This window comes from Anabrus simplex, chromosome 7, assembly GCF_040414725.1.
Source record: "Anabrus simplex isolate iqAnaSimp1 chromosome 7, ASM4041472v1, whole genome shotgun sequence".
Lineage (NCBI taxonomy): Eukaryota > Metazoa > Arthropoda > Insecta > Orthoptera > Tettigoniidae > Anabrus > Anabrus simplex.
In genome coordinates this window covers 154,890,647-154,908,382 of record NC_090271.1, presented here as the reverse complement: position 1 = coordinate 154,908,382, position 17,736 = coordinate 154,890,647, and the positions used below count along the sequence as shown (strand labels likewise).

Below are 17,736 nucleotides of genomic sequence, written 5' to 3'. Positions count from 1 at the left end.
CTGGCAAAAATGAGTGCAATTGGACTTGACAAAAGAGTGACTGAATGGGTGGCTCTGTTTCTAGAAAATAGAACTCAGAGAATTAGAGTAGGTGAAGCTTTATCTGTCCCTGTAAAAATTAAGAGGGGAATTCCTCAAGGCAGTATTATTGGACCTTTATGTTTTCTTATATATGTCAATGATATGTGTAATGAAGTGGAATCAGAGATAAGGCTTTTTGCAGATGATATTATTCTGTACAGAGTAATAAATAAGTTACAAGATTGTGAGCACCTGCAAAATGACCTCGATAATATTATGAGATTGACAGTAGGCAATGGTATGATCATAAACAGGGATAAAAGTCATATTGTGAGTTTCACAAATAGGAAAAGTCGTCTCAGTTTTAAGTACTGCGTTGATGGGGTGAAAGTTCCCTTTGGGAATCATTGTAAATACCTAGGTATAAATATAAGGAAAGATCTTCATTGGGGTAATCACATAAATATGATTATAAATAAGGGGTACAGATCTCTGCACATGGTTATGAGAGTATTTAGTGGTTGTAGTAAGGATGTAAAAAAGGTTGACTCTGGTGAGACCTCAACTTGAGTATGGTTCCAGTGTATGGGACCCTTACCAGGATTACTTGATTCAGGAACTGGGAAAAATCCAAAGAAAAGCAGCTCGATTGGTTCTGGGTGATTTCCAACAAAAGAGTAGCGTTACAAAGTTTGGGCTGGGAAGATTTGGGAGAAAGGAGATGAGCTGCTCGACTAAGTGGTATATTCCGAGCTGTCAGCGGAGAGATGGCGTGGGAGGACATCAGTAGATGAATAAGTTTGGATGGTGTCTTTAAAAGTAGGAAAGATCACAATATGAAGATAAAGTTGGAATTCAAGAGGACAAATTGGGGCAAATATTCGTTTATAGGAAGGGGAGTTAGGGATTGGAATAACTTACCAAGGGAGATGTTCAATAAATTTCCAATTTCTTTGCAATCATTTAAGAAAAGGCTAGGAAAACAACAGATAGGGAATCTGCCACCTGGGCGACTGCCCTAAATGCAGATCAGTAGTGATTGATTGATTGATAATTGGTGAGCATTCTGGCCTTTGGTCACAGCGGTCCCAGGTTCGATTCCCAGCAGGGTCGGGAATTTTAACCATAATTGGTTAATTTCGCTGGTACGGGGGGCTGGGTGTGTATGTCGTCTTCATCATTTAATCCTCATCACGATGCGCAGGTCACCTACAGGAGTCAAATCAAAAGACCTGCATCTGGCGAGCCGAACTTGTCCTTGGACACTCCCGGCACTAAAAGCCATACACCATTTCATTTCATTTTCTTCATGAGAAAACTAAAGATCCAGTAATACTACCCCGTGGGACCACCCTTTTAATCATTACAGGTTCAGATAACACTTCATCTACTCTAATTCTCTGATTTCTGTTTTCTAGAAATTTAGTCACACATTCAACCACTGCTTTGTCAATTCCAATAGCTCTCATGTTTGTCAGTAATCTCCCATGATTTACTCTATCCAAAGCTTTGAATATGTCCATAGCGACAGACCATTGGACCTGAATTTAAAATATCTGCTATATCTTGCTGAAATCCCACAAATTGAGCCTCGCTGGAAAAACCTTTCCTAAATCCAAGCTGCCTTCTACCAAACTGTTCAGTAATTTCATAAACATATCTAATATAATCAGAAAAAAATCAAATGCTTTTCCAGAGCTTACAAACAACACATGTCAAGCAGACTGGCCTGTAATTATCTGCTTCATGTTTATCACCCTTTCCCTTGTACACTGGGTCTCGTACTGCAAACTCTCCATTCATTCGGTATGGCTCATTCGTGCATACAGTAATCAAAAAAGAATTTCAGAAATGGCACTATATTCCAACTCATTGCCTTTAATATATCCCCAGAAATCTTATCAATCCCAGCTGCTTTTCTAGTTTTCAAATTTTGTATCCTTCTTTATTATCGCAGGTAACTTTCAGTAATTTGCCAGTATTCGTTGACTCCTCTTATTGGACATTATCCTTATATTGAACTACTTTTACTTCCTGCTGACTGAATACGTCTCCCTTCTGTAGGTTCTTGCATGTACACTGCCCTTGTTCATTAATTTTCCTGGGAATGTCCTTCCTGGAACCTGTTTGTCCCTTAAAGTATCTATTCATTTACTTCCATTGCTCCCTAAAATTTGTTTGGCTGCCAATTAATTTGCCATCATTATATCCTTAGCTGACATTTTTTGCTAAATTCAATTTCCTAGTCTGCTCCTTCAGTCTCTCCTTACTGCTGCAACAATTCCGAATTCTATTTCCTTCCAATCTGCACCTCCTTCTTAATCTCTTTATTTCCCTGTGATAATATAATGGATCCTTACCAGTTTTGAAGGTTCACACAAGTTTCACACTCTTCAACAACTGCTTTAAACCCATTGCATAGGCTGTTTACATTTTTATTTACCCTTGTCCTTGATGATAATTGTTTTGGATGTTTTTAATATCCCCATGACTCTCTTATCAACCATATGATACTGCCTAAGAGTCCTACAACATTCCTTTCAAACACATTTATTTTTAACTATGACAGAAATAGTTTCCATCACTTCAGTTTCTCTATAGCAGGGCTGAGTGGCTCAGACAGTTGAGGGAATTGAGGTGTTGGCCTTCTGACCCAACTTGGCAGGTTCGATCTTGGCTCAGTCCGCAGGTATTTGAGGGAGTTAAAATTCTTCAACCTCTTGTCGGTAGATTTACTGGCACATAAAAGAACTCTTGCAGGAATTAATTCAGACACCTTGGCATCTCCAAAAACCATAAAAGTAGTTAATGGGGTATAAAGCCAGTATTATTACTATTATTATTATTATTATTATTATTATTATTATTATTATTTTAGTTTCTCTATAGAGCTCATCTGGTTTTATCAGCTACATATCTAGAATATTTTCCCCTCTGGTTGGTTCCATCACTTTCTGATTCAGCTGTCCTTTCCACATTAACTTATTGATCATTTGTTAGTCATGCTTTCTGTCATTCACATTTTTATCCCTGTTAACAATTGGTAAACTGAGATTACTCGCTATAACAACATTCCTTTCTGTTTCTTTCTCCACATAATAGATTATCTTATCAAATAATCCCGCGTCAGCACCAGCTTCGCTAGGTCTGAACACCCCAGACACTTCACGTTTCCCGTTATCTTCATAGATACATGTTACACCTAGAATTTCATGTTTCTCATCGTTACCTTTTTTCATAGCTTTTTTCACTAGTATGAAAACTCCCCCTCCTATTGTTCTCCTAATCTGTCTCTGCGATAAGCACTCTATTATTTTATTTTATTATTTTCCTTTCTTTACAATACTATTACAGTTTATCGCTAACAACTGTGTCATCTTTACTTGACTTCATGCTTCCTATACTATCATCACTGCTCCTTAGTCCACCCGATTTCCCTGAATGTATCTCCCTATAACTCTTCTAAACAAAATCCCCTAACTTATATATACGATTGCAGTTAAAATGAAGGCCATCTGAATGTAGATCCCTACCTCCTATCCATCCATTAGGAACTACAGATCTCACTCCCAATTTCTCACATACCCATTCCATAGTCCCACTTAAATTCCCAGTCAGTGTCCCTTCTACACAGTATCTTCGCTTCCTTCAGCTTCTTCTGTGCTGTTGTAACCAGATCACACATATCCCCATCTATGTTATTACCTATACCTGCTTGCCTTACATTATTGGTACCAACGTGGAAAATTACCACCTTCTGACACCTGCAGAATCTACTTCTTCCACCCTTCTCTCTCCCTCTCTCAACCCTGTTCTATCTCCCTCTTCATATTCTGTACCTTACGTTTCTCTTTCCTACCATTCTCTTTCCTCTTGCCCCGCACCTCCTCTGTAACACTCTCCTGATCTCCATGATTCCACTGTTGACCTCCCTGCAGTGACTCATACAGATTCCTCACTGATACCTCTCCTTGGCCCACTCCCTGAGGAAAACCCATAGCCCTTGTTTTCCTTCCCCTTAAAACACTAGCCCACCCATTTTCCACAATTTCTCTCCTTCCCATCCTTCTTGCCTACCTATCATATCCTGTACATCAATTGAGGGTGATCTGCCTTCATTCCTGACCTCTGCTGCAAGCCTAATTATCTCCCTCATTCTCTCTCTCATCTTCCTTAATTCCCACTTGCACCCACAGTCCTTACATCTACCTCCCTCAGCCATTCTTTTCCTCTCTTCAAAGAAATGTAAAATAATATGGAAATACCAACAAAAATAAAATAACATATTCTTTGAATAGAAATATATATGTCAGAGGAAGAAAAGAATGCATACTACACAAAGATTTCATGACAATAATGCAAACAGGAAACTAAGTGATAAAATAACTACACTACAATTATTATTATTCAGTCAATAAGTTATCATTGATCTGCATTTAGGGCTGTCACCCAGGTGGCAAATTCCCCATCAGTTGTTTACCTAGCTTTATCTTAAAGGTTTTCAAATAACTTTGAAATTTATTGAACATTTCCCTTGATAATTTATTCCAATCCCTTACTCCCTGCCCTATAAATGAATATTTGCCCCAATTTGTGCTCTTGAATTCCACCTTTATCTTCATATTTTTATTTATTTATTTCATGCCTTTGTATGTGACGAACATTCATATGAGCTGTTCACGTGTTTAAGAGGAAATCTCGACAAGACTTTTTAAATGAGGTTACTGGAGTGCTATTACATATATTGACAGGGAGAGTGTTACATAGCCTTGCTCCAGACATCTGGAACAAGTGGCTGTATACAGATGAGTGATTAACTGGTATCATAAGGGTACAAGTCAATCTGGTATTATGTCTGTGGATAGATGAGAGGAAGTTAAAAAGTGAGGATAGGTATTCAGGTGTAAATTTGTTCAGAAGTTCAAAAATTGGTGTTGCAGTAGGTAGGTTTCTTAGTTTGTCGATTTTCAGTCAGGATATCTTCTCATAATAAGGGGAAATATGTATCCTAAAGTTCAAAGAAAATATAAATCATATACAAAGGTTCATTGCCTTTTGAAGTTTCATTGTTTGTTCTACAGTTGCATCGGTTAGTACAACATCACAGTAATAAAATATTGGAAAAATGAGAGTTTGAATAAATTTTATTTTCATGCTACGTTGAAGAATGGCTTCTTTCATTTTTAGGGGATGAAGAGATGCATATACTTTTCTGCAGACACTTGTTATGTGGTCATTCAAGTTTAATGTGTCATACATGACGACACCTAGGTTTTTTTACAGACTTCTGAAAAGGTATAGCTTCACCACAGAGCATCAGAGTAGGCTGTTGTGTGATGTTTAGCATGTTTGAAAGCCTAGACTGTCCTTTTCTTAGGGTTTATTAATAGGCAGTTCTCCTTTGCATACAAGCCAATTGAATTTAAAGTCGAGTTCATTTGGTGGATTGCATTGTCAATGTCGAGAAACTTTAAAGTGTGAGTATGTTTAAAGATCCTCAGCATAAAGGTGATAGTTGCAGTCATTCAAATGAGAAGAAATGTCATTAATATAGAATAAGAATAAAAGAGGTCCAAGAATAGACCCTTGGGGAATGCCAGATAGTTTAATCCTCCATTCTGCCGTCATCATGTTTGATACGACTTGCTGTCATTTATTTTTGAGGTATGAGCTCAAGAGCTGTATAGCAGAATGAGCCATGTGAAGTTTTTTTAACTTAACTAACAATATGTCTATATTTACAGTGTCAAATGCACTGCTGAAGTCTAGAAGGATGTGTATAGTCAGTTTCTGTTCGTCCAAAATACACAAAGCTGGAGTTCCCATCCGCCCAATTATCAACTATAGACCAAGCCCCTTATACAAAATATCACAATTCATCCAAAAAGTCTATTAAAAACACATCAGAGCTAGTAGAAAAACTTAACAAGTTCAATTTGCAACCTGATCACTCTATCCACTCTTTCAATATTGTAAACATGTACCCAAGCATACAAGTATCAAAATTAATTCCGATAATTATAAACAATTTAAACAAAAACAGCCACTTAAGCAAACTAGAGATACAAGATTTTATCACATTATTAAAACTAATCCTCAATAATAACTTTTTCACTTTCGACAATGTCATATATCAACAAGATGGTTTGGCAATGGGGTCACCGGCCTCAGGTATCTTAGCAGAAATATACCTGGATTTCCTCGAATACACCAAAATTGACAATGAATTTGAAATCATTCTCTTTTGGGCCAGATATGTTGACGATGTCTTTGTAATCATGAATGAGAAATCAATTAACGCATCCACCACCCTCTTAAGACTCAACAATATTGATCCTCATATCAAATTCACACTAGAATCCGAATCAAATCTAAAAATCAACTTTCTAGATTTAACCATCACTAGAAACTCAGATTCTTTCAGTTATAAAATATTCAGAAAACCCACTCAAACAGCCTCCACCATTCGCCAAGATTCAGTGCACCCCCAGTCCCACAAACGAGCTACATACAACAGCCTAGTTCACCGAGCCTTCAGCATACCCATGTCCAAGAAAGATCTAAAGAACGAACTCAACACAATCCACGGAATCGCAAAATTCAACGGCTTCAGCAACCATTTTATAGAAAGGATAATCAACAAACATAAACATCGTCCAAAAACTACCCTCAAAAAAGAAACAACTAAACCTCTAACATTTTCCACCTTCACGTTCAACAATGATATCTACAAGTTAACCAATATCTTTAAGAAACAAGGCGTTAAAATAGCCTTCAAAACCAACTATAAGAACATGAACGTTTTACACAATACTTCACACATCAACAGGACCAGCAGTTTTTTAAAATCAGGAGTTTATAAGATCAAATGTAACACCTGTGGAAAAACCTACATCGGGCAAACCGGTAGAAACTTCAATATCAGATACCACAAGCACACTAACGCAATAAAATACAACAAGTTTTCAGCCATCGGCCAACACATGCAAGATTATAACCATAATTTCACCAATATCGAACAAGACATGGACATCCTCGTATTAGCAAACAAGGGCCCTTTACTCGACATAATGGAAAATTACTACATACACCTAGACAAATACTTTAACGCCAGTCACAATCTCAATGAAATCTCAGAGAAACCCAACATACTCTTCGATCTATTTATCACTTTCCTCAGAAACAATAATGCAGCCAACCAAAACTCAATCCTAAATTTAATCAAAGGTACTTTTCCGAGACAATTACCCTTTCTCCCGCACCCTTCAGCCCCACCTTAAGCCCTCTTCCCCTCCTAAACCACTTCCACTCTTCCTAAGCCATATATAATTTCATATGTGTCATTTCACATTGCATTCTTCATTATAAGGACTTACTATTTTCCATGATTATATAATTTTTACAACACTAAGCCCCCTTTTATACTTTGTTCCAAACCTCTTATGTATATTCCTTGTATATTTATTAGCTATTACTCAGCTGTCCCATACTAACATCTCTTTTCATTTACCACATTCACTTGTTATTCCATAATAATCTTACTGTTATAATTAACATGTTCTTAGGATTTCGTCAAGAGTGATCTTTGCTTTGATGTAGCTGATGATGACCCCTAGATGGGTCGAAACTAGTTCTATGTAATTTTAAAATATTGTGAATATATTTGTATTGAATAGGTGGAAACCTTTACTGCGTTGTTACTCATATGTTATTCTCAGTTCAATACGGACTTACAACATGAAATTTATAACCCTTAATAACACCATAACAGTCAAGGGGATAAATGAACATACACATAACATTGTTTTATTCATCTAACCTTTCCATAACTGATTTACATCATTACAGACGAAAGGGTAAGTGATTATACATTCTCCATTTTTTCTTTTTAAACCCACCATCACTTCAAAAATATTTTCCCAAGCATTCACTCTCCTCTTGTTACAGACTTTAGACCAGAAAGCTCTAATTAACATCAATACACCTTCAACTTTCCTTGCTTCTACAACTACTTAAAGAAGACTGTTATCTTAACACATTTGACTTTCGCTCCTTCAAGCCAGATCAATACGACTATAGACAGCTGAACACCCTTCCTTGCTCCACAGCTACTTAAAGAAGACTGTTGTCTTATTCTAACTTACAAAATTAACATCTTTATCACTTTCCTCAGAAACAATAATGCAGCCAACCAAAACTCAATCCTAAATTTAATCAAAGGTACTTTTCCGAGACAAGGACATTCTTATAATGTTATGTTAGACAAACACCTACAGTGATATCCTCTTTTTATGATTTGCAAGAACAATCAGGATCATGATTATTCACCTTACAGGTTTGAATTTGAGGCTGATAATGCCCTTAAAATGGGCAAAATATGTCTCATGTAACCTTTCATGATAAGATTTAATTCTTAATTTATTAGATCTCTTTGTATTGAATAGGTGGATATTAAATTAACACTTGTAACATACTTTGTATTTATGTACATTTCAGTACAGACCTAACATGAGAATTATAACGTGTAATGTAACTCGGTTTGCGAGTTGTTCTTGTAGTTTGGGCTTCTCCCTCTAGGTGGGTGTTACGTAACCCCACCCGAGTCAGTATCCTAAGCGGCGAGGCTTAGTTTAGTTTAGTTTAGTTTGGTAATGTTTTATTTTACCTGGCAAGATTAAGGCCTTCAGGCCTTCTCTTCCATCTAACCAGGAACTTAAATATACATATATTACATTGTATTACTTACAATAACTAGATCTAATACAAAGTAAATTAATAATAATATAAGAATGGTGAGATTACATTAAGATAAATCAGATATAATAAAAGGATAAATTCTTAAAACTAATATCCTACATAAAAAAAAAAAAAAAAAAAAAAAAAAAAAAAAAAAAAAAAAAAAAAAAAAGAGGCAGTACATAAAATTTGATTTTAAAAACAAATCGGATAAGAATTTTAGACTCTCTACCAGGACATCCATAACAATAGAATGGTTGTAAGTAGCAGCATCAAGTTTACAGATGATCCTTACTGGTGCATAAAATGTCTCCAAAGTGCTTCCTTGAAAGTGCGAATAGAGCTTAACCCCCTGACACTTTCGGGAAGGAGGTTCCACTCACGGCAGGAAATTACTCTGAATGATTTATTGTAGATAGCAGTTCTATGGGTAGGTAAAGCAAGGATGGAATTATTAGCAGATCTGGTGTTAAGACTGTGATAAGAGGATAGGTATTTGAAATATGAAGTAAGGTAAAATGGCTGTGAAATATGAAGGATTTTATGGAGATGGCATAGGGTATGCACAGTGCGACGGATTTCTAGTCAGGGCCAAGATAGGTGGTTATATGAAGGAGTTACATGGTCATAGTACCGTAGGTTACAGACGTATCTCACACATGCATTTTGACCACGTTGTAATCTGCTGAAAAACTTGCCCCGAGCATCTCTATAAATCGCGTCACAATAGTTGAAATGAGGAAAAACCAGAGCTTCTACCAGTATTTATTTAGTTTTTCAGGAAATAAGTATTTATACGTGCACAGCATGTGCAATGCAGAGAATGTTTTATGAGTGATGTTCATAATATGCGTTTTCCATGACATGTCATCATCGAAAGTAAGGCCTAGGACTTCTACTGATGACATGAATGGTATGTTAGTATTACACAACTTTATAGATGGAATCTCTGGTCAATTGACCTTCGCGAGTAGTTTCGGGTATCCAAGGATGATGGCTTGCATTTTTGCTGGGTTTAACCTAAGACACATCTCAAAGACCAAGAAGAAAACGATATTTGATCCTGATTGATTTTGTCTATGGCCAAAAATATTAGATTTGGAGATGTATGGAGGTACATTTGTACATCATCAGCATAAATATGGTGTTTGCAGTGCGTTAGGGTTTGGGAGACATCATTAATGTAAATAGAAAAAAGAAGAGGTCCTAACACTGACCCTTGGGGCACACCACACTGCACAGACCGCCAAGTTGATTTGTTTATTCTATCTGTAACACAATGCCGACAGCCATACAGGTAGAAATGAAACCAAAGGAGGGCGCTGTCCGAGAAATGGAGGGAATACAATTTCGAGAGCAAAATGTCAATGTCAACAGAGTCAAAAGCTTTGCTCAAGTCTAGGAGTATTAAAACTGTCACTTCCTTGTTGTCCATAGCTTCTCGGATGTCTTCTGTGACCTTCAGTAGTGCCGTTGTAGTACTGTGTGCTTGAGGAAAACCAGATTGTAGTGGGTCAAGTAAGTTATAAGTCGTCATGTAGTCTGTTATTTGTCTATGAGCGATGAACTCTAGCGCTTTGGATAAAGCAGAAAGTATGCAGATGGTTCAGAAGGGGAAGCTACTTTTTTTAGAGGACGTATAATGCCCACTTTCCATATTTTGGGAAATGTGCTGTCTACAAGGGAAGAGTTAAATATGTTAATTAGTGCAGGTAATATCACATTCAGAATAATTTTTATCATCTCTATTCCTATACTGTCATTTCCTTTTGCCGTTGATGTTATCCGATTTATAGCAAACCTGACTTGTGAGTGGGTTGTTGGATGGAAGTAGAAGTTTTCTCTATCTGTTCACGTCTTTGCATAATTCCCATCTAGAACTTCCTGTTTCAGGGCTGCATTTAATGTGCAGTTAGATGAAAAATAATCGTTCAGTTTTTCTAAGGGTATATTTATTTCATCGTCATCTCATCCTTTAGTAATTCCAAAGCTCTTTATGGATTTCCACAATACAGCTGTTGAAATATTTGGTTGAATTAAACTGTGAGCGTGTCGTAGTTTTGCGTTTCTAATCTGTTGGGTCGTAGTGTTTCTCAGTCTCTTATAGTTCAGTAGATTGTCGAGAGTGCAATGTTTCTTAACTCATCTATAAGCAGCATCACGTTCCGCCATTAGTGCTCTAATCTCATCTGAGAGCCAGGGAGCTGGCTTCCACGTAACTCGAGCCTTCTTTTCAGGGGCATGTCTATCGTACAGTTCAGTCATATGTTGATTGAAGAGAGTCACTTTGTCATTTATGTCTTTAAGTTTAAATATGTCATGCCATGGCACTGCAACTGCGTCTTGTAAAAGTTTATTCTTATCAATTCTTCGTAGATCTCTATATGAAATTATTTTCGGTTTGAACTTGGGATTTTTAATAGAATAGGCCATAAATATAGCATCATGTCGCGATATGCCTGGGACACTAATTTGACCGTGATGAAGAACTAATTCAGGTTGGTTAGTGGCAATGAGATCAATTAAAGTGTGTGATGTGTCTGTGTGATGTGTAGCGATGAGAGGGAGGAATGTTAAATTGCAAGCTTTAAAAGAAGTTAAAAGTTGGGTTGTCTGAGGAGAGTTAGTTCAAGAAGGTTTATGTTGAAGTCGCCCATTATAATTATATTTGAGTAATCAGTGACTAAATCTTGTATTTGAGTCTCTAGATCGCATAAAAAACCCGCTTTCGGTGGCTTATACACTACACCCAAAAAGACATTTTACTTCACTCACAGTTATTTCCAGGAACATGAACTCAGGTTTTCGCTCGTATGGACCTGGAGACCTACAGATTATTTTAGGGCGTAAGCTGGTCATAACATATGCAGCAGTACCCCCGGAGGGCTTATTTAATCTGTCGGATCTAAGAAATGTATAACCCACCAGCTGCAGTCTTTCTATTGCGTGGTGTGTTTTTAACCAAGATTCAGAGATTAATATTGCTTGAGACAGTTATAGTGAGCCCCTGTGACAGTTTTCGTGCAACATGTTTTTTCGACCTCTTCGATTTTTGTGATTTTGTGAGATGGCTGATATTTGAGATTACGGGAGGCGGGTGTGGTGGAGGGTGGGGGGTGGGGTTAGGCGAGGCATTAAGTTTATGTGTTACTGGTTGTGATAAAGGGAAATTGATGAATGAATTAGAAAACATCTATATATTTTTAGACCAATATTATAACAAAAATCTAAACCTCAATGATATAATTGAAGTAAAAAACCCATTATATGAAATATTACCAAAATTACTGCAATATCTAAATTTAAAATAAAACAACATTCTAAACAATCTTAAATTATCATCTTCCAGGACCCCTACTACTTTAAAAAACACAACTCCTACCCTATCCACCCCTACAAACCCACCGCAACCAATAACACAAAGTTAATGCCCTGCCTACCCCCCCTCCACCAATCTCACATCAATATAACATACCACAAGCGCCAGTCATTTCAACGCTACCATAGAAACTGATTAACACTATAACAGTCAAAAAGATAAACGAAATTACATACAACTTTTTTCTTTAACTCGCCTTTAACTAACATCATAATTGACAAAGAGGTAAGTGAATTTACACTCACCTTTCCTTCAGTTTCACTCCTTAATACTTAACTCTCCTCTTGTTACAGACATTAAACCACATTTCCCTTTCAAATCTCTATATAAGAAGCCACAGTCATACCTTCTAGCTAATATAAATACAGCTACGTAGCATTGAGCACTCTTCCTCGCTCCTACAATGTACTTTAAGAAGACTGCAGACTTATCTCTTCACACGAGATTGACAACAAACTTTATTTTATTTTGAACCCCACTTAGAGTGATTAAAAATACTTATCGCCAGCATTATTCTAGACATTAAACTGTTTAAGCTCTAAATTTATTTCTTACGCCCTCAACCTCTACAGAGAAAGCCTTTTAATAAAGTTCAATTTAACGCCGAATTAACTGTGATCTTATAGAACTTTATAATTACGGCTACTTACTATCAAGCATTTCTCCTTGCCCCTACAACATAATTTAAGAAGGCAGCAGATTTATCTCATCACAAAAGATTAACAACAAACTAGCAACATTAAAATTTATTTAAACTCCACATGGAGTAATCATAACACTTTACTTTGTTATTATTCTAAAGATTAAGCTGTTTAAGCTCAAAGCTTATTTCTTACACCCTCAACCAATACAGCACACCTTTTAACAAGATTCAATTCAACGCAGCAATAATTGTGTTCTTATAGAACTACTAAGGATCTGAAGGAAATAGGCCTTACAACAGAAGACACCACAAATAAGATAAAATTGAATACAAAGCTCAAGAATACAGACCTCCGCTTTACCCTTACATGAAACAAACAACACGCATATTTTCAACTCAGGAAAGGGCATGAAGATTGGAGCGCCTGAAAGCCCGAACCTTCAGAGAGACCTGAACGATGGACTGACTAAAGTGATCCTATGCAGTCATTAAAAAAAGAAGAAGAAGAAGAACTAATATGTAACTTGTTACCACATTCTTAGACAAGGACATTCATAAAAGTATATAAATTAGGACTGTTTGTAAGGCTTTATAATAAGAATATTTTAACTACTGTAATCCCACTTGCTCATTTTTTGACGCATGTACCTACATCATCATCCTCACGTTTATAATTTGTAATTTTTCTTAAAAAACTACAATTAAGAGCAATCAGGACCCTGATTTATTAGCTTTCAGGTTTGAGATTAAGGCTGAAGCTGCCCTTAAAAAAGGGAGAAACATGTCCCTATAGTTTACTTAATAAGTTTTAATTCTTAATTAAAATTACTCTTTATGTACTGAATAGGTGGAAATAATAAACGTTAATATTTCTTTGAATTTACCATTTGTAACTCAAAAAATACAATGGTGTCCGGTTATGTTTGGATCCCCTCTCGTAAAGTGATGAACACCTCGATTTGGTACACATCCATATTAAATAAATATATTGCATATTGCATAATTTACTCTCATTTAATACTGACAATCTGTTATCTTTCTTTTAGACTGATCAAAGGAAAAATAATCATCATTCATGCTGATACTGTAACAACAATAGTTACTTGGATGAGTGGGAAGAGAATATACATGTAATTATACCCAGTAGGAGGTACAGAAACAAAACATACCAATATCATTAATTGATTAAATATTAAAGTGGTGAGAGAGTGAATAAAGGAAAAATGTAAACATTACAATGAGTTATAAAAGATATGAAGTGTAAATTCACTAAGTCATCTAAGACTGACAGAAGATGCTTGAAAGAAGTTTCCTCATTTGTGCAACTCTAGTAGATCCAATCTGTGACTGCTATTCCCTCCATGGAGAGTGTAGTCATCCTACACATAGCCAAGTGCTACTCTCTTGACATGGATCATGTTTGTTAGAACGCATGAATGAACTTCTGAGGTATTTTCAAGCGTCAACTACACATTACAAGTACTTAGGATTGAATTAATGTATTACACTGTAACAAACAACATTATTAATCTTTTTTTTCCTGCTTTCAATTATGCTAAAGATTATAGGGAGTTCAAATTTAAAAATACGCAAGTGTATGTTGAAAATTATACTTCAGTACATTTTAAAAATAAATAATACCCACTAATTTCATGCATCTCAATCCCAATGTTCTGTCTGTCAAATTTGTTTTTCAAAATTCCATGATGTTTAACCCTTAATTAGTTGTGCAAGATCTTTTAGACAGTGTGTGTTATATTTTGCTCCACATGAGCTTTGCAGGCAACAGAGATAACTGCCATGTGGTGTACCTTTCCTTGCACTCATTGTTGATAACTTGGACTGGTTATTTTCAATTAGAAAATGTTTTTGATAGTAAAGGTGTGTGTATATTGTAGTATTGCACCAACATGGTCACATGTTTTCATGTTTTAACGCTTCTTCTGTAACATCTTGACGTAAGTATGCTTCCTACTGCCTAATGTTCAAAAGCATCCCGCAGTAGCTGAAAGTGTAAGCCTGGCTGCTAGCCAGCATTCCTGACAGGCAAAAATCATCAAAGTCACAGGTGCACCTGGAAAATGCAGTTTCTGTACCAAATGGCAGTATAGGAAGATGAGCGCTACGTGTGAGCTGTCAAAAATACATTTAAAAGGAGGATACATCAACATACTGGGAAGTATGCACTTCTGACAGATGAGTACAACAGGCAGTGAAGAATTAGAAGAACTCTATGAACAATGGAATGTATTCTTTTTATATTTCAAAATTAAGGAGGAATATAATCCAACAGCCCTCAGCCTACCAAGTGACTGCAGCTCAGCCAAAAGGCCTGCAGATTATGAGGTGATGTGTGGTCAGCACGACAAATTCTTGGTTATCTAGACCAAGACCACCATCTCACTGTCAGATAGCTCCTAAAATGTAATTACGTAGGATGAGTCAACCTCGAACCAGCCCTCAGATCCAGGTATAAATACCTAACCTGGCCGGGAATCGAATCCAAGGCTTCCGAGTGAGGGGCAGGCACGCTACCCCTACTCTGTGGGGTCTGCTGAAAGAATATGATACCTACATGAATACAGGATGCAACCATAGGAACTGTATGTGTGGATAAAAGTATGTTAGGTCACGAAAAGTGTGCGAGCATACGAGCATGTAATGTAAAACAAGAGCTAAAAGGTTTCCACCTATTCAATACTATTTATTGTAACCTAAAAAAGTTATATATATTTGAAACTAGTTTCGGTCTTGCTAGAGACCATCATCAGTCAAAATCATTAAAGTTAAGGCAAGACATGAATTATAATAGATAAAATTTTATGAAACAAGCGTGTGTTGTTGGTACAAGACTAGTAAAGAGTTGAATGATAGACACTCATCGTGATCACGTCAGAACTTACACAAGACATGTGATTGTGATGAGTATTTATTATTCAACTCTTTACTTGTCTTGCACCGAATATCAACAACACACACTTGTTTCATAAATTTTATCTATTATAATTCATGTCTTACCTTCACTTTAATGATTTTGACTGATGATGGTCTCTAGTAGATCGAAACTAGTTTCAAATACATGTAACTTTTTCAGGTTAGAATAAATAGCACTGAATAGGTAACCACACCTGGGCGACTAGAGTGGGACATTGATGATGATGATGATGATGATTATTATTACTGAATAGGTGGAAACCTTTTAGCTCTTGTTTTACATTATATTGCTCTTCAATACGGAATAATGTGGAATTTATTACCTATGAACATACGACCATACACAAGGACACATGACCACAGAGTCAAAGGGCATTTAGTCAATCCTATTGATAGTATTCATCATCTGTGCTGAATTTTTAAAATGTTCGTTTTTTTTTATTGTTTTTTTTATGGGTATATTTCGTACCTGTACTTTAAGACAATGTGCAACTAATTAAGGATTAAGAAATATTGCCTATGTAATGTTGTGTGACTCACCCTGCATACACAATCAAACTGGGTTATTTTTATAAGATACCTTTTATATCCATGGACATGAAGAGGATCATCATGACAATGGAAAATGCTGTTAAGAAAACAGCAAATGGCAGAAGGCGCCTGGGAAGTCCAGGAGATAGCAGCGGAGCCACCATTCAGCTTTCAATGATTATCCTGCAACATTAATGAGTGAGAAAAATAATTATACAAAGAAATGAAATACTAGTGGAATGCTTACACACAAATTGTAGAGCCCAAAAGAAATGTGTGCAACAGTTATCTACTATATCTTACAACTACTTTATTATCCTCACACTACTGACAAGGACAGCATTTGGTTGGAGAGAACAATAAATACATGTAACAATTTTTTTAGGTGCTGTGGACCACCACAACAACCAGAGATAAAGGCCTTCAAAAACAGGATGGAAATATAGTCAATACAAAGGAAACATGGATTTTTAAGAAACCAATGAATTTTTTTGTGAAGGTTGGCCAATAATATGACAACTAAAACAGTCTGCTTATCTGACTTCAGGATAACTGGCAGAAAACATACAAGTCAACTATCAAAGTGTGATCCATGCACATACATTTTTTGCAGTGATCCCATTTGATGAAAGCAGGTTGGTCACAATTTTCTTGGAAACCCTCTTCAATTAATCCACCTTTGAAATAAAACTCTAATGGTGTTGGAAATAAGCCAGGATAGTCTTTGGTGTAACCAGAGTGAAAAAAATAATTCGGACCAAGTCTGTGAATCTTGCTGGCAAGAACTGAAAATGCACAAAAGATATTGAAGACAAAGAATTTGATCTCTGCATCAAATACTGATATCAGAAGATAACATCAATGAATAAGTGATGAATTTAACAAAATTTTTATACAACTGAAAAAAAGATACATCAGCTAGTAGTGCTATGCCTGTAAATTTTGTTGGAATTACATCCCTAATAAGTCAGCACTCTAAAGTCAATACAGAACAAATGTATGTATGTTGGGTAGTCAGCCCGAAGGCTGGTTTGATCCTCTGCAGTTCTACCAACAGCTGTCATAAATAGCCTAGGTGTCACTGAAGAGGCGTACTAGGGAAATGAGGAGTGAGGTAGTTTCCCGTTGCTTTCTTCACAGAGCCAGCCGTTGCTATTACATATCAGTCTGCCAAGCCCACTGAAATGCATGCACCAACTGACCCTATGAGCGATATTATCACACCATTCATAACAGGGACTGGCTGTATAAGGAATGGTATTACTAGCATCACTCATACCTCAGTCACTTTCATATTGTCAAAGCCAAGGATGAGAATGTGACAGGTCAATGAAAGTAACAAATTTGATATAGACCATACCAGAAGACATAGTGCACTGTAAACACTACATCTCGTCAGCAAAGGCATACAGAACAAATATGAGATTCTTAAATTGCAAAGTCAACACTGTCAGGAACTGTAACATTGTAAAGTTGGACATCTCTCTTTATT

At 36.4% G+C, this 17,736-nt stretch overlaps 1 protein-coding gene across 4 annotated transcripts in view; it reads right to left on the bottom strand.

Annotated features, from left to right (window-relative positions):
• Window positions 1-17,736, bottom strand: part of S (EGF receptor activation regulator Star) — a 137,634-nt gene that overhangs the window by 100,947 nt on the left and 18,951 nt on the right. For all 4 annotated transcript variants that reach the window (XM_067150770.2, XM_067150772.2, XM_067150769.2 and 1 more), the window contains exon 2: window positions 16,294-16,427. In XM_067150770.2, coding sequence (XP_067006871.2) covers window positions 16,294-16,408 — 115 coding nt within the window. In that variant the 5' untranslated portion in view covers window positions 16,409-16,427. The remainder of the gene's footprint in view (window positions 1-16,293; window positions 16,428-17,736) is intronic.